General features: G+C 46.1%; 1 protein-coding gene across 3 annotated transcripts in view; it reads right to left on the bottom strand.

Annotated features, from left to right (window-relative positions):
- FCHSD2 (FCH and double SH3 domains 2) overlaps positions 1–18,640 on the bottom strand; it is a 160,597-nt gene that overhangs the window by 72,046 nt on the left and 69,911 nt on the right. For all 3 annotated transcript variants that reach the window (XM_044450190.1, XM_044450188.1, XM_044450189.1), the window contains exons 4-5: positions 4,406–4,482; positions 2,655–2,799 (exon numbers count right to left, since the gene is read on the bottom strand). In XM_044450190.1, coding sequence (XP_044306125.1) covers positions 2,655–2,799; positions 4,406–4,482 — 222 coding nt within the window. The remainder of the gene's footprint in view (positions 1–2,654; positions 2,800–4,405; positions 4,483–18,640) is intronic.

Raw genomic sequence — 18,640 nt, 5'->3', positions numbered from 1 at the left:
AAGGCAGCTTACATCTCCTCCTCCATCTTATCCCCACAACAACAACCCTGTGAGGTGGGTTGGGCTGAGAGTCTGTAACTGGCCCAGAGTCCCCCAGTTGGCTCCATGGCTGAGCGGGGACTAGAACCCAGATCCTCTGAGTCCCGGTCCCATGCTCTAACCACTACACCACACTGTATGTAAGCCCACCCTTTTCAAGTATCACACACAATGGTGGGTGGGATGTAGAAGATGCAGCAGGAAAGATGTAGCTGGGGACGGATGGGCTAATCCACTCCAAATCTGCCCTTTCCCAAACTTGTTTTTGCCCCAGCAGATCCACCTGAGTGGTGCTGCAGAGTTTCTTCATGTGATTCCATAAGAACTCTGATCTACACCCCATTTAATCAATGCAAGGTTCACTGCGAAAGGTCGTGCATGGGCACCCAGACTGTGAACTGGTATCTTATACAGTCAATGTGTTTCTGGTAACCGCTGGAAATATATTGCTACAAAGCTCGAAAAACTACCCTAAATATATTTAACAAACAGCACTTCATCGGCCACATCATTTCCCAGAAATTGGAAAGCATGCCTCTCCTAATCAAAATAGCCTGCTCTGTGTATTAATGCACAAAGTTACTTCTGTATTTATTTTTTGGCCAGCTGCCTGGGATGTCTTTACAGGATGTGGCTGAACCATCTCAGTATCACCCACTGCACACTAAGAGAGTTGGATAATTCTTTAAATATTTTTAAAGGTGCTGCATCTTAATTTCAAAGCCTATTCTAGAATAATTTGACAAATTTCACAGCTACCCCCAAATACACCTATTTTCATGGATTCTCAACAAAGTATGTTGTCTTCTGCTGTATGTTTCTCTCCAGTTCTTTTGAGGGAAGTGTGTGCTAGCATTGTGACCTTTTGCTGCTTCAAGTCAAACCCATTAATGTCAACAGGAAGGCACGTACACCCCAATCCTAAAGCACTGGGAACTACTTCAGTCCCTGACAAATCTATCTAGTCAGGGATGCATTCACCTCTTAGTCACCTGTACCGTTCCAGATTCTGCACCAGAGGTCTCAAATATCCGATAACAACAACAATGGAAATGCAAGAATGTAAGAACTGGTTTGCAGTATCAGAGCAGAACAGCTCCTGACAGCCAGATGTTTCTGAGAAGCCTCCAGGCAGGGGCAGACCACCATGGCCGAGCTTCCCACTGAGAGCGGCTGCATCGTGCTAGGCATCTGTGGAGGCCATTGCTGCAGTGGTGCCCACGGGTTCCCAGCCTGTCAGGGCTTGCTGCACCGTGCGACCCCAGCTGGCAAAGGTTGTTTAGACAGCCCTAAAACAAGGCACGGGTTAGAGAGCTGTCTGACCTTCAAACAACCGCTGCCAACTGGTTTCTCAATACACAGCAAGCAGTCGGACCAAGGGCACCCAGCACGACACAATCACCACTGTGGGTAAATTATACCATGCTGGGGGATTATGCCATGTCGTGAGAACCAGGTCATAAGCTACTGCCTCCCCTTGCTGCTGCTTGTATTCAGACGGACGGGACTTCAGCAAATGAAGGTTCTGCTTAGCTTTTCTAGACCCAGCCTCTATTAATCTCTCTAATCCTTCTTCTAAGGCCATCCAGAGGCAATTACCACATCCCATGGTGGTGCATTCTATAAAGTACTTGTATGACGCAGCACCTGTCCTTTTATTATTTACTGGCCAACTTTATTAGGGTGAAGCTGACTCCTACTACAAAAGAGGAAGAAAAAGAAATCTACCTATTCCATACAGTTCTCCCCCTCGGCTGTCTTTTTTCCTAATCCAGAATGGGCCAGATGCTTTAGGTTCCACTTTTCGGTACCCTTCCCCATTCCCCAATCCTTTTTGAGATGAAGTGATCTCAGAATTACTGTTTAGGATTTCTTTCTGTCCCCAAGATTTGGGTTTGAAAACACAAACATACTGTGGGGTGTGGAAGGGGAGAAAGATTAAATGGTTTAGAAATATACCAGGCTTTGGCATAGAAATGGACCACAGGAGAAATGCAAGAAGAAATTAGTGCAGGTTGGGAACAGGAACAAGGAAATGCATAAAGCGCTTAAGTGACCTTTTTTTTTTTTCAACCATTAAAGTCCACTTCAGACATTTTGTGGTTTCAGTAGTCTTCAGACACCACCCATTGCTTCTGAAGCTGTCTGAAGTCATGAGGACTAGACATTTTGGTACTTAAAAGGTACAATGATATGTACGCCATGTGGCCTTGTACAGAGATGAGGATCACAAGGTATTTTATAAGCAATGCATGAAAAAGAACACTATACTTTACATTAGATGGGTTGAGAAAGAGGCATAATGCATCATACAAAGAGACAGAAAAAAGGCATCACAACCTCTATCAAAGCTCTGTTCTGGAGAGAACAAAGGTCTTCTTTATCAACGATACAGAACAAAAAAATAACATGACCAAAGATTCTCACATTTAAATTTTATACTTTGTTTCATGATGCATTTTATGCTTTTAATTTGTTTTTAAACTACTGTGAATCACCCAGAGTTTCAGCTACTGGGCAGTAATGTAATAAGAGGCAAACAAATAAATAATAACATACTATTTGCACAACCGTGCCTCGAAACTGAGAATGCACACTGACATTTCCTAGAATACCTTTTTCAGCTGCTGATCTTTAAAGCACTTCACCGCCCTTGCAGGTTCAGAAATTAGGTTTTTATAATTTTCACAGATATTAAGCCTGGATTGTGCCACTTGCACGGTGCCTTCAAGAAATGATTTCCACACTGGATACATGCTCCTAAAACACAGAAACAAATGTCAGACGTTCTCTGGGCGTGTGGGGAAAGGCAAAGGAGAGGGTGGGCGAACAACGAGCCCACAGTCTTACCACCGAGGCGCCTGTAGTTCAGTTCCATAAGCTGCTCACTAACTGAAAGTCTCTCTAGACATCTAGAAGCTGACACATTATCATGGTTTCTGAAAACAAAAGGGGTGCTGAGGTGATAGCAGGGACCTATCTAGTCAGCCACAGTAAGGTGTGCCAACTAACTTCAACTTTGATTTAAATTAGCAACAAAAAGAGCTATGTTCCCGAAAGCTGGGAAGCTGGAAAACGAAAATGAAGATTATTCCTAACCAAATTCATGCTCTTATAAGCCTCAAAAAATAATGTCTGCAAGCCTCAGCCTCACTTTTAAGCCCTATAAACATTAAGGCATGGCTCACAACTTATGTGGCCTGTTCATGCACATCCAGTGCGGGAGTTGTGAGTGTAGATTGTGGGTTCCTACACCTTCCTCAGCCATTGTCATTGCAGTTCACACCAACGCCTGAATGTACAACAAGGGCACATGAGCGGAAGCTTGCTCCCGGGCATGACCAAAATTACAGGGAGGCAACCTGGAGCCCCTGAGATGTTCTGGACCACGACTGCCTTCGGCCCACATGCTGGACCATCTGCAGAGCGGCGTCTTTGCATTCTGAATCACAGCACAGACCTCCAGAACAAATGCTTCCTTAGCCTCCACTCCCCTTTTGGTTGGTAAGCATTTCAGCTAGTACTTCTAGACCTCACAGGTAGTTGCATTCAAGTATGGGAAAAGTATCGAAAGGCCACCCTGGAACATTTCACTTAAGCTCTTACATTTTGCAGTATTATTCATTATTATTTCTGTATTGGATTTATATTCCATGCTTCGATTAGACTCCTCAAACAGGCTTATAATGCTTAAAATACAGCACACAGCAAGGACCACTTGCTCAAAGCCCCAAAATGGTCACACCTGAGCAGGGCCATCGGAGAAAGAGCTAAGGGCACCTGAGATTTCTTCCCCCAGGGCGGCTGGTGTCACCTGGCCCGGCAGTGCCACTCATGCTGCCTTTGCCTGCCTCCGTCTCCCAAGGTTGCCCATGCAACCACAACACACGTGTGCCATGTAGTCTTGCACAAGGCAGAGAACTCTGGCCATGTTCAGGAGAGCACAGCTTTTATGGAAGCGGGCTTCTCAGAAGCAGCTCACGGGACAACTGCTTTTAAGCAAGGCCAGGACGAGGAATGGTGAATGTCTTTCTTCAACCTACTTTGCCTCCTCCAGCCATCACAAAACCATTACTGATCTTGTTGTGTAGAAGTCTACATGTTCTTGAGGTGCAGACATTTGGCACAAGAGTTTTTTTTATGGAGCAGCTTGTTACTCCCTGTTGGCCCATTTAAATCTGTCAGAAGCCCCCAGATTTCGAAAGTGTCTTAACATGTTTCAGAAAGCAATGAGATGACAATACAACATCAATTACGAGAGAGCGGCTACTGGATCAACATGGTATCAAAGCAGTGCAAGTTACAAAACGGAGACCACGTGGTAGCGGTGCAAGACAAGGCAAATGGATGTGTCTGCTAAAATTACCTAAAATCATTCCGCTCCTCTGCTTTTATTCCAGGCCACTCCTTCTTTAAGTACTGGCTAGCCAATTTCTGAATGCCCTGTTAAAAAGAGAAAAAAGAAACATTATTTACAAAAGGACTTATACTCAGCAGTAATTATCTTCCTGTAAAATACTCAGCAAGGTTTTCTGGAGGTAGAAGGGAAGATCTGCACCTGCTCTGTTAGACTGAAAACACAGGTCTGCCAAGGCCCTGTACATACAATCCAACAAGAGCACCAAGAGACTGGATGTGGCATCTCCCCACAACACATGCGCACAGATCGCCTTCGAGAGGAGCCAGCCAGCCAGCCAGCCTCCACAAAGTACGCCACTACAGCCCAAGATGACCGGAGGCTCCAGCTGCAGGCATGGCTCCTCACAGGAATTAATACCGCAAGATCATACAAGGCTGAGAGAGTACCTGGTATCACAGGAGAGGAAGCTCCCCCTCAATTAGTGGCATCATGCACACACACATGTGTCCCATGAGAGTTACAACTTGCATGAGGATTAGTGGTACATCTTTCCAGCATGTGAGAAATGCTGGGGAACATGCAACTGGTGCAGCCCAAAAGAGGCTGCATAGACTGCAATTCTAAGCCTACGTCCTCAGATGATATTGCTGAAATTCAGCACCAGCTTGATAGCACTCTTTGTTGTTAATCTCACTAGAAGGTTGATATCCTTGCAGATTTTCCGAAGTGCACCAACGGAGATTTAGTTGTATACGTGCGGCTGCTCTCTTACCATTGGTAAGCAGTGAAACGGAGGCATGTCATAACTGATGACAATTCAGGCAAAACCTGAGCGAACAAATGCGTTTTTAAAAGGTGCCTAAAGCTCATTACTGTTTCTGCCTCTCAGTCCGCATGCGAGAATGTTCCAGAGGGTGGGTGTGACTACCAAGGATCAACCAATATGCATTCTCAGAAGAGCTTGGGGTCAATTTGGTGTGTTTAGGTCAAACTGGTCAGCCAATGAAGGAACAATATTTGAACAAGACTGTTAATGTTCCTTTTATTCTTCTTGTTTGCATGTTCTAAATTTGTGAATGGCATCTTAAAAGCTTGCAGGAGAATATGAGTGCTTGCAGAGTCCTGGTTCATCTTGTCTACTGTAATATTTTAAAGGTATTTGTTGTTTTATGCTGCTTTTATATTGCACCATATGTGTTTTTATGTAAAATGCTATGAACACCTTAGATACTAAGAGGAATAAAGTAGCTTAAATAATAGCATAATCCTCTCCCCCAAAACGTGCATTTTTAAAATATGGCAATTCCTGAATCATGGACAAAGTTGGGCAAATGTGTGAGCCATTGTGGGAGTGTTACCAAGGACTTTAGGAGAGCTGTTTAAATTATTTGAAGCCAACATAATACAGTAGACAGAGTGCAAAGGCTTGGCCGTGGGAGAGGTTGGCGCAAGTATTACTGCGCGATCTGTTGATTAGGGCTGTGCCATGTGGTGGTATCTTATAGCCAATAGCCAATTCTTGTAAAACATTCAGAAATACAGTATGCCCATACTGTACACTCTCCAATATAGGAAAATGTTCCGTCACTGACCCTTACTAAATTAAACGACTTGGAACTTCTGCGTTTGTGGACACTCCTAAATGGCTGCAAAGAAGCTCTTTTCCAGTTAATCGTAGCACAGTGAGTTTGTGTTCATAATCAGCATTTAGTATAAGGTTCCCCTTGTTCTGCTTTCAAGGACACTCACCGCTTCTTTTCTCAAAGAGCCCCAAAGACAAAGACCATCACTGTTTGGCTCCAACTGCGAAATCCACCAATAGTTTAACCTCTGGCACAGTTGCATTCAGCAAGAGGCTTAGGAGCGTGCTCAGCACTAGCTTGTGGGTCACTTGGCACCCTTTTAATTCAAACTGTCAGGATTGTAACATTTAAACCAAAAGTAGAAAATACTGGTGCTAGTGTAGACAAGTCCTTAAACTCAATAGTTAGGTTTATTGATGCACAATGATTTATTTGGATACTGAACACAATCACCCAACGCTCTCAAGAACTGGGCTAAAAATAGCTGCAAATTCTTATTTTTAGTTAGAAACTGAAACTATGGTTATTTAGCCCCTTAGCAACCCAGCATGGGAATTCACACATCATTCAGGACAACTTATGAATGGGCCAATTGTAGGTTGCTTAAAGGTAGATGCAGCTGCTGCGCTCCAGGAACCCTGCCGACACTCTCCTGCAGAGGTGTAAGCCTGGTAGTTTCTGTTTGTGTCTTTTTGCACACAGATCTGAGACAACAGTAATAGACACGTTTAATTATATACTAATGTCAGAAGTGCAGTGACTGAGTTTAAGGAACGACAACAAAATCAACTTTGCCGGCATTCTTAAGAGTTAGACAGAGCATGAAATGGAGACAGGTGCCACAACTGAGATACAGACATGCCCATATGTTTTACAGGTATGCCAAAACAAATGCATTCCACAGATATAGTTTGAAAATATGTCTGAAGCAAAATGAAATATGCAAAGGGATATTTTAGTAAAATATTAAAGAAAGTTGAATAATTAAGCTTAGATTAATTTAGATTAACTTGACAGAATAAAATGCACCCTCTTTCCTACACATGAATCACATTTTGAGCCAATTTAACTAAAGGAGCTGTGAAAAATTTAATGTCAATAATGTTTCCCTCTCAAACCCTAACCCAAACCCCGATTGTAATATTCCAGCCCTCATATAGAAAGAACACAGCATTGCAATATGGGAAAACCAGGTTAGTAATTCTTCTCTCAAGCCATACTTGAGAACTACTGAGAGCTTTGGCTATTGGACAGTAGAGAAATTAAACACGCACGCACACACTTGGGACCATGGGACCTTGTAGGAGTCAAGATCGATCTGCCTGTGTGCTCTTATCATCACCATCATCTGTGGACCTCTTCAGGTTCGCCAGCATCCTCAGAGATGAGATGAATGCAACTGGGGGCGCCTTTGATTATGGTGCTCCACCGGTAGAATGAGCTTCTTCTCAGGGAAGCTTATCTTTGGCCTACTTTTGCATCTTTTGGGTGCCAGGAAGAGAGCTTTTATGTTACCAGGAAGTTCAACTGTTGTATTGTGTTAATTTTATTGCTGCTAGCTTTTATCTGCTGTTTTATGCCTTTTAACTTCATTGTGAGCTCGTGAAAATATTCTTTTAGTTCTACTGTGCAAGCCACCCTGCAAATATTTATACTAAGGGCATCCAAGTTTTTGGGGACAGCATGGGGGACCAGCAAGGCACCATCCTGCCAGCTCTGCTGGCCTTGGCAGTGCTCGGCATTCTGCATGGTGTCCGTGGAGCAGGAAGGAGCCGCAAGGAGTGGCGAGGCTGACTTGTGCCAGATTGTCTGTGTAAAAAGACACTGCTTGGCACTCGATTGTTCCTTGAAGCGGAAGACCAGCTGACACAGACTAATCTCTGAGTGCCTAGAAGGCACGACCCCACGGCAGTTAAAAGGGCATCAGGGAAAAGTTCTTACTGACCTCTTCACATTGACAATAATACTGGATTAGCATCTTAATTCCCTCCATTCAAGGGTAGGGATTGTTACTAAAACTGGGATATGTATATTCTAGCTATATATCCTAAGGCTCTCCCTCAACCCTACTTTAGATTCTCACGCAAATATATGAACAAGGAAGAATCCATGAAAAACATTTGCAGGAAGAAAAGCGGGGCCAGTTTTTCTATTCTTTTAACTCAGGGGTCCTCAAACTTTTTGAATAGGGGGCCAGTTGAAAGGTGCCAGGGATGGGCGTGGGCCGCCAAGGTGGTGCAGGCAGGGGGCATGGGCCAGGTGGGGGGGGCAAGTGCGCACATAAAGGCAGGGGCATGCGTGCACAGAGATCATTTTCTCCCAACGACTCCAAAACGATCTCCTTGCGAGCAAGCCGGCACCTTGCCGCCCGCGTGCACACGCATGGAGAGCTATGGTGGGCCAGATCCAGCCCGCGTGCCGTAGCTTGAGGACCCATGTTTTAACTCCTCTCTCGCCCAACTGCGCTTTCTGGTGCCACCGTCCTGACTTCAGGGACAGCTCTGACTGCTGAAGCCTCTCCGGGTACGGTGGGGAACTCCCCTAGCCTTTGGCACCATCAAGGAGCTCCTGTCAAGGGGCAGTCTATTCCCCTGGGGTGGCAGTAAGGCCCATGAGTGGGAGCAGATCTGCTCCCTCTCTCCACCCGCTCAGCAGCTACCCCAGCAGGCCGAAGGCTTGCCCCAGGCACTGCTGCCTGCTGCCAAGGCTCTGCTAGGCAATCTGTATAAGCAGCTTTATATGGGACGGAACGCACGCCCACCTCTCTCTCCACCCGTTTTTAACATCTAGCACACCTACATTGCACACTCGCTTTGCTGATACTGTGAGCGGCGTGGCATTGGCTTGGAGCATCCGGAAGAAAGAAGAGGGAGGATCAGGTTCACTCTTCTTGCTATTCCATAACAAATTGCTCTTCATGGTTGGGGGATATATTCTTTCATAAGACTTGAGAAGCAATATTTATCAGAATTACTTTAATTGGCTGCAGTGTACGAGGTCTGATACAACTTATGCCTTGTATTGCTGAGTGTTAATTTTATCCCTGCAAATGGGGAACGCATTTACAACAGTGAGCTAGTAAATGGCATTTTTAAAGGCAGGTATCATGTTTTTAAACTTATTTGACTCCATTTTTTTACTGCTCATCTAGCCCCCCTTTTTAAAATAGAGAGGTACAGATTTCATAATGCACAGCAGAAGATCAAAGTTATCTTTGTTACTATCCTGATATTATCCTTCAATTTTCACACCTGATACAACTGCAAGGGAAGAGGAGGAAGTCAAAGACAAGAACTGCCCAGTAGGAAGACTCATGTGCCGAGCAACTCCACTGAAAGTATCTCTCTAAATATCAGCGTTCTTTTCTCCTACTGGCCAGCACGTTTATACTCTATCCTAACAGCCTAATCTGAGAAAGGAGGGATGGCCAAAGAAGTAAAGAACTTTTTTTCAGTGGTAAGAAAAAATCTGGCCTAGTCAGTGCAAAGTCTTTCTGCTTGATGAGACTAAACCATCCTCTGATGGGAATTCAAATCGCAGAGTTTGCTGTCCCAGCCTAGCTGGGTTGCTTCAGTGCATTTGGGATTCTTTTCAAAGCAGCCCCATCAGTTAAATTCTCTATATTCCCAATATTTAGAAAGCCATCTATACAGTATTTCCAGGGATCACTTCATCTCATTTTATAATAGAAAGTGACACCATTATGCAGGTTCTTCCTGTTGTTGTCCATCAGCATGTCTCCCCTAAGGGAGACTTCTGGTTTTCTGTGCATTTGTGCACTTAGGCAAAACAAGATAGACCTGAAAATGTGCTAAGAGAATTTAACACTTCAAGTAGTTAAATTTTATTAAAGGATCATTCTGATGTTCCAAAACTAAAAATCCATGCAATGATCACACCACATTTCCCATTAGCCTAGCATTCGTCACCAGCACCTTCAGTCCAAAGGAGGCCGCAGGACGACTCCCAAGACTACTGAGGGTTGGGAGGTAGAGCAGAAAGCGGCAGCAGACTCAGCCCGGTTCCCTTCAACTGAGGCCGTCACTTCCCACCACTGCAACACCCTCTGCCCTCTGCCTAGCCCCCATTCCTCCCTTAGCCACAAACCTCGGCTCACCCCAGGAATCTACCAAAAACTCAAACCCGCCCAAAGGGGGAACAAGCACCAGGACGGACCATCAGCTTCACATATCATGTAGATCACATGGGGGGGGGGGTGTCTGTGTGTAGCAAGTGTCAGAATCCCGGAATCTCAATTTGAGAAGAGGGAATAAAACTCGTGGGAAAGACCAAGTGTCCAGACCATCTGAGGCTTTATTGCGTTACCCCAAGGTTCCCGCGGTACACTCACGATAATGCATGCATTACCGGGCAGGCAGAGTGAACTCTGCTGCAGAGCTTCAATACCATTGCAGGGCATTTATAGGGACACAGGTACAAGGCAATCGGTGACAGAATGCAGAGATTACAATAAGATTCCGAGGTCATCACACACAGAACAGATAAAGAAATGTCAGTCAATCACACAGTAACAATGAGATCACAATATTTCTAATTGTCTGTATTGACACTTGAACCCATCTCCAGGTCTGCTCAGACATGCAAATTCAAGCCACTAGAAACTATTCATGATGAGCTCAGACCCCTATCTCGACTCTAAACATTCTGCATGATCAGGGCACATGAAGCCCTCTGGGCTATCAAAAGATTATTGTAAACTGAATTCCAACAATGACTATTTACAATGCATATCTGGGCTAAAATGGCCTGTCTGCTGTAACTTACAGCAGAGAAAGGAGCGGGGAATGAAGGCCATTTGAAACAGTGACTTAGCGTGGTTTGAGAAGTACAGGATTTGATCCCACAATGCAAAGGCACACAGGAGTAATGCTTTTCAGACAAGATTTATCCAAATTTTCCCAACACAAGCAAACACCCCCCAGCAGCCCTATCTATCCCACTATTTTATTGGAAGTTGCCCCTTCAGACAATTGCCCCATGTCTTTCCTGGACACCTCCAAGGGAAAACCTTTGTTGGGAACACACCAGGGGTGAATCATCACCAGCTCTAAAGAAACCGCACCTCCCAGGAAGACGGTGAGCCTCACACAAGCCACTGGAATCCTCAGTGGGTGGAGTGGGCTGGTTTCTTTCCCTGGGTTGGTGCTGGCTCTCCCCAGTTGCAATGTTTGCCCTGGAGGATGCTAGGCCGCAACATCTCCGGCCAGGAGGCGATGCACCTGCTGCTGACGGTTCCTGCTGCTGCCAAAAGGCACAAATATAACAGGGTCGGTCACCCCCCGATTTGGTTAGCTGGCAAACTTATTATAACTTGCGTCTAGATGGTGAAAAGAAGAAAAGGGGGGTGCTACACTTATAAGGCTGTACGAAAACTGCTCTTGGAACCAGAGATGAAAAGGCTCCCATTCGTCTGGTCTTTCGAGAAGGGCAGGGGAGTGCTGGCCAGGCAGTCTGACGATGTTGCTGCCAATCCCCTTCTCTCCATTGTGCCACGAAGCTCACTTAGGTTTCCCGACGGGCGCCACAGCTTCAGCCATCAAATATTCTCTGCCACCTCTGTGAGGGGTCTTCCCTTGGGAAAGACCACTTCAAGCAGGCAGGTGGGGCCATTTGCTGAACGGTGGGTATCATGAGTCCACTCGGGACAAACACGGGCTGTATAACCAGCGGCTGCTTTTCTGTAGCATTGTTCACACTAACTGGAACGTTTCTCCAGACGAGGACTAAGGCCAAAATGAGGAAGAGGGCACCTGCTCCACCCTAATTCTCAACTTCTTCCCAAAGCCTCTACATAAGAGGAGCTGCTATACAATGCCGGTGTTTCTTAGCAAGATCCAATCAGGGGTGTGTGTCACGCTATTCCAAAATAGAGGACTGCACGGAGCTCACGACAGCGTAGTAAAGACTCTCCAATTCACATCCACCAGTTCTGAGGCTGGCACAAGCGAACCGCAGATCAACCATTTCTCTTACTCAGCCATCTTCAAGGACTGTGTAAACATTACCCAGTTGACTGAATTCTTAGATTTACATATCAAAAGGTGACTGTATAATCAAAGAATTCTCCATTTATTCACTAATAAGAGAGCCACCTTTACAAAAAGCTTCACGCCACCTATCACTGGGGCTGTGCAAATCAGCAGCTCTGAGCTTTCTGAATTTCATCTTGAAGCTTGTTCAGTCTCCAGGTCTACATCTGATTATGAGCACTGCTTCTTCTGCACAAAAATAATGCCTATTTTCACGTGCGTATTTCCAGATGCACTCATCAACTGTGCCAGCTTTAAACAGTACACATTTTTATCTCAGTGATTAAAGATTCAATTATTAATCAGTTAATCAAAGGTGCAGCTCAAATGTTTTCCTCAGTCAGTTCTCCAATGCATGCTGGCTGCCAAACAGGTTTTTGGCCCATTTGTATTTGTATTATGTACTTCAGCTGCAGGTTCTGCACAAACCCGTGTTCAATCAGGAGGTGAGAATTGGGTAGATCCTCATCATATTCCTCATAGAGTCCTACCTATTATGAAACTACGGGCTGAAGCACACGGTTACATTCCATCCTATAAATGCTTATTTAAAAGGGCTCACAGATTGGTTTGCACTGGTTTGTGAATCTTATGTTCTGCACATGCTTTTATTGATTTATGAGATGTATATCCCACTTTTTCTTACAAATAATTCAAAGCAGCTTACCTAATTCTCCTCCTGCTGCTCTCAATCTTATCCCCTCAACAAGAACCCTGTGAGGTAGGTTGGGCTGAGAGCCTGTGACTGGCCCAAATTCCCCCAGTGGGCTCCCTGGCTGAGCAGGGACTCGAACCCAGAACTCCTGAGTCCCAGTCCTGCACTCTTAACCACGACACCACACTGGCTCTCCAATGTTCAAAGCTGAAAGAAGAAAACTGTTCCAAAAGATTTCACAGTATTCCACCTTCCGTTATAAAACTTTGCCAGCTAATTGCTGCTCCCCATAACAGAACAAAGCTATCTCATCCATTAAGATAATTATTAAAGTAAAATGGATTTAAAATTTAAAATGGACTTAAAATAGCCCCCTGAAGGCATCAAGCCAGAACTTTCCCTAGGAGCAAAAATGACAAAACCGAGGCTTTCGTACTTCGAATACATGATGGGACGGGAAGACTCACTTGAGAAGACCATCCTGCTAGGGAAATTCAAAGGCAGAAGAAGAAATGGGAGGCCAGCTATGAGACGGATGGGCTCCATAAAGGGAGCCACAGCCCTGAATTCGGAACAGGAATGTCACGGATGGCCATTTTGTAGGGCTTTCATTCAAAGGGGAACCATCAGCTGCAGATGGCTGGACGGTCTGTAACAACAACAGACAAATGCAGGTGCTAATGCAATATAACATGTCTATCTTTCTCTGAAGAGGACTCCTGTTCCATTTTACTATGGAGGAACATTTCATCATGCAATTCCACGATGGCGCCACAGCCATGGCACAGTCCAGAAAGAGGTTTCCTGGGCGAGGGAGCTCTAAACCAGGTCGAGCTCTCTCAGTCTGCCCAGTTGACCTCCTCCTCTTCAGCCGTTCCAGCCACTCCCGCAGTTGCCGTCAGCTGCATTCCTGCCATAGCTTGCCTGGACTGACTGTATCCATTGGCTGTATCCAGTTTCTTCTTGGGAAAAGGAAACTGTTGGGAATGGAAGAGGCAGTTGCTCGTGGCGTACTTTCCAGGGTCAGTGTGACACCATTTTTTTTTTTTTTTAATGAGGACTGTACGGGCTGGGGAGTGAGAAATGCAGGCACTGCGATGATGGAGGAGGGCAACATTATCTTGAGGCCACCGTCTCCGGGTGTTCAAGCAACCCACGGGAACAGACTGGGTTTGACAATGGAGGGAGAGGAGGAAGATGAGCGCATGTCTGGTTCAATTCCTGACCCCATGACGTGCTGTCAGGTTAGGAGGGCCTGCATAGAACCAGGCGGCAGCCCTTCTTCAGAGGGGCACACACAGGGGCGTGGAGCCTAGGGTAACTGAAATGCAGGGGACTTGGAAGTTGCTTCTTGTTTGGGTTCAGCAAAGGACTGTTCATGCTCAGAGTGTCCTCCTCTGGTGGCTATAGTGTGCTGGCTGTACAACAGAAATAAAGGCTTTTTGTGCAAAACACCTGTCTGTTGTTTAAAAAGAAGGAGTAGGGAAACCAGCTTATGATGGAAAGGCTATGAAATGATGGCAGGAGTACTTGGAATTAAATGTGGGTTATGGAGATCTCTCTCCTAGTCCCCCGTGAGGACTAGGCTGTGAGCGCTCAAGTTTCCCTAAACTTTCTCAACCGCTTCTGGCCAAGGCCACAAGGTTGCTCCTGGGTTCAGTGAGGAACTGTGGCACCTGCACTCACTTTTAGACGGTGAATGTCAGAGCCAGAATTTACTGAAGGAAATGGACCGAATGCCCAACCCAGCAGTCTTGAGTTTCTTGATCTCTTGCCTGCATGAATATAATTCTTACGGAAATTAAGTCCAAAGATGGACCATGAAAACGGAGCAGTTGAACCACGCTGTCACTCCAAATGCAATTATTTCTCTTATTTCCATGTTTAGAAGGAACGAAAGCTTGAGATCTACATGTGTTGCGATGGTCGGAAAGCAAATGAGCCTCTCTTTGCAGGGGAAAGGTCGCAGAACACGCCTTAGAAAACATTCATCCTGCCAACTCCTGAAAATTTGGTGCATTTGGACTTGAGCTTCCCACAGGAAAATCTCTTTTAAGTTTATTATGAAATGCTCTAGATCTTTCCCATTTAGCAACTCTATAGCAAATATACACACAGAGAGAGCTCATAGTAGCGAGCAGGTCATCCCCATCTGCAACAGGCTCCAACTCTAATAGCGTGACACAAAAGGAGGTTGCCATTTTAGTTTTTCCGTCTCTTCCTTGAATGCATGTTTGTATTATATTGTATTAAACATGAACTGCGCTTGGACAAGGATGTGCCGTGTCACTCCCCAACAGTAAACACACTCGCAATCTTGGCCACAATTATTCGCCAACAAAATATAGTGTTGCTTCCTGGTCTGACTGACAGTGCCCCACAATGGGGGTGCCCTTGCTTACTTCAACCACATGCATACGGGGCATAGTCTGTCAGAGCAGGTGTGATGTAGCAAATATGACATTGTATATGTATGTTGTATACTGAGATTTATATCCTGCCTTTTTCCTACAAAGGGCTCAAGGCAGCTTACATCATTCTCCTCCTCCATCTCATCCCCACAACAACAACCCTGTGAGGTAGGTTGGGCTGAGAGTCTGTGACTGGCCCAAAGTCACCCAGTGGGCTCCATGGCTGAGCGGGGACTCGAACCCAGAACTTCTGAGTCCCAGTCCCATGCTCTTAACCACGACACCACACTGGCTCTTGATTGTGCTGAATCAAGAAATAGCTAGTTTGAATCTCTCCTCAGCCTTGAACACATGGGCACCCTGTCTCAGCCTTTGCTGTACCTGCAACACAGAGTTAACTGATTTCTATATGCCCTGTGAACTTTTCACTATGTGTGGGTGTGAAAGCCAGACAGCGAAGGCAATTGGCAAGAAGATGGGCACATTCAGAGCATGGTGCTGGAGTGTGAGTACATGGTGCTTTGTGAACACCCTGGACTTCCAGGAAGATGAACACGTGGGCCCCAGCTCAACTCAAGCCAGCGCTTCCCCTAAAAGCAAAAACGATCAAACTGAGATGATCCTACTTCAGGCATCTCATGAGAAGCTCATTGGAGAAGACAATAACCATGCCAGGGAAAATCAAAGGCAGAAAGAAGCGGAAGCACAGACCAACCAGGAGATGGCTAAATTTCATAAAGGAAGTTCCAGCCTGGAGTTTGCAAGAGTTGAGTCCGACTGTGAAGGACAGGACATCTTGGAAGGCGCTAATTCATTCATGGGGTTGGAGACAACTTGACAACACGGAACAACACCGCATACTTCCATTTTAATATACTTTTTAATGCTGTAGGTAGGGTGATGGGATAGAAATTTAAATAATGAAAGGCTACTGCTTTCCAGGAGTTCTAACAGTCTGTCCCTTTTCGGTAGCTTTACCAGCCTAGGGCTACAATAACTAGATAATTAAATGATTAGCGGTGAGTGGTCATCAGGAAGGTCCTCTGTGTCTCACAACCACTTCCAACAGAAAGATTTGCTACCCCTGCTGTACAGAGAACATCAGCAGACAACTGTGAAAATTCAGCATTCAAATTTATTTCCTGAAAGAATGGTCCTAAGTCAACATTTTTACTTTGCGCATGCCATAGAGGATCCATTTGGAATGGTCTGATTATCTTTTAAAAGATACCTCGTACACAAGAAGCGGCTGGCCCTGCAGCTGTCGTCTGCGCCAAGCAGAATGCCCAGGCCATGCGAGTTCGCCAAATCCGAAACAGAACCTGGCTGAACGGTGACACACCTGGGGAGAGGAAGACGGGGAGGAGCCTGCTGCAGAGGGAGGCCCCAGGCTGGAAGCAGTTACAGAGTTCAGCACGGTCCTCCTTCACAACATCCATTCTCCTCATGCAGAAAAAGCACGGCACAAGGAGGGCTGAACGTATATTCTGCAAGTCTGTTGACACGTGCATAGAAAAGGGGATGGCAGATTAATGCTGGCTAGCTGTTGCCTCCCCGGCCACTACAAGAAAGAAAAAACAAAGTAGAAAGAAAACGAACTTCCACTCGGTTAAGGATGGAGGCATCATTAGTAGGGAGATCCCCTACCAGGACGAGTAACATGCGGCCTGTTATGGAAGGGGCTGCACTCTCCCTAAAGGTCCAGGCCCACCATTTTGCGCTGACTGCACTCAGCATTCTTTTTAAAGACCCAGGTGGACTTGGGGGCACGGAGCCCCTTTCATCTGCTTATTGCCTAACTGCATTTATCCATGTGCCGGAAACCTCTTGTCTAATAACCGCAATGCCTATACATGGGGCTGCCTTTGAAAATAGACCGGATGCTTCAGCTGACCCCAAACGGGGCAGAGAGACCATTAACGGCTCAGTTTCTGCCAGTACTTTTCCATCCTCACTGACTGCTGGTCCGCATGTGGAGCTGGTTCAGAGTGCGGGTTCAAAGCCCTGAACTGCTTGGCTCCAGCTTACCAGACGGGCCAGCGCCTCCCAAATATGCCTGTTTGGTCCCTACGAGTCTCTTCGGCAGCCCTTCTCAGGGAGCCCCTGCCAAAGGCGGTGAGGTGAATGGCTAAGAGGGGGGCCTTTGCTGTTGTGGCCCCCCAGTAACAGGATGAGCCCCTTCAAGGAGCACTCCTGATACCTATGCTGTGCTTTTCCCAGTGCCAGGAGAAGCTCTTCCTGTTTTCTCAGGCATTTAGTCTTTCGTTTTCTGTTGTTCTAGATCTCTTACTGTATTTTAAAACTCTGCAAGGATGCTAGATTTTACTTTGGGTTTTAATTATATTCTAATTCACGGTGTATTTTAAAACTTTCATAATGTAACTTATACGGTATTTTAAATTGTTGTGAACTGCCCTACGAGCTTCAGCTACTGGGCAATATAAAAATATAATGAACAAACAAATAAATCAAACGATAGCCTGTCAGCCCAAATGCTGAAGGATACAAACACCGCCTCTTGGCACTACACACAGTTCACAGTGGAAAGATCACCGGTCCTTTAAATAGCCCATCTCGGTCATTTCTAAGGCAGTCCAGAATTACTTTGCAAATACCGACCCCACAGTTCAACTACGTCAAGGATTTCACTAATGGTAAAGTTTACTTCCCGTTGCTAAACACAGCAGGACTATGTATTCCCCAGCCCATAATCCACACACATGCACTTCAGGAAGAGGGGAGGCGGAATGGAGGTGTGAGGTGGAGGATCTCTCACTGTTAGGCAGATGAAGAAGGCAAGGCAGGAGGCGGGGAAGGCAAGGGAGCCACCTTCCAGGAAAGCAAGCGTGGTAACTGGATTCGATGGAGTCGTCCTTGTCTCCTGAAAGTCATCTCAGGAGGACCATGTGAAGAGGAAGCTCAAGCAAAGCAAATAAACCACACAGATTCTCTCAGGGAGGCAGGCATGGGAGCAGTGTATGTACCACAGTGCCACTTGTTTTGAAAAATCTAAGGAGTCGTTGCTCCAGAATTGTCTTGGCAGAGGGGCTCAGCTTTAAGAGCACTCCTGCTAGGCACCCATCGCTTCACACGTGTGCAGGTGGGGTCCCTGCATCCTGCCGCGCATCCCATGGCAGAAGGGTTCCATTAAAACAGGGGTGGGCTTCTCGAGTACCATGTGTCCTACGGAACCCCGCCGGTGCCCACCCAGTTCCTACACTGCCCAGCTGAGTGGCGGGGGGGGGGGGTCCACTGTGAATACAGCCCTGCGGGCGTGTGTGGCTTTAACCTCCCTGCACTCCAGCGACCTCAGTGACGCCCAAGACCACTGGAGCAGGCCCGGGGAGCGGCTTCAGCGTCCCCCTAGACCCGTTACTCCTCCAAGTCTCCTGCACGGCTGTGGGGTGTGGGGTCGGAAAGTTGTGGCTTGCACCAGCATAGTCCCAAGTTGCAAAGGGCTCTTCTGTGCCTAATTTCAGCATGCGGAGAAATGAGGAATGTGTGTGTGTGTGTGTGTGTGTGTGTGTGTGTGTGAGAGAGAG

The sequence above is a fragment of the Varanus komodoensis genome, unplaced genomic scaffold (genome assembly GCF_004798865.1).
Source record: "Varanus komodoensis strain SLA01 unplaced genomic scaffold, ASM479886v1 scaffold63, whole genome shotgun sequence".
Taxonomy (NCBI): Eukaryota; Metazoa; Chordata; class Lepidosauria; order Squamata; family Varanidae; genus Varanus; species Varanus komodoensis.
Note: the sequence above shows the minus strand (reverse complement) of the source record. Positions and strands in the feature narration are given on the sequence as shown.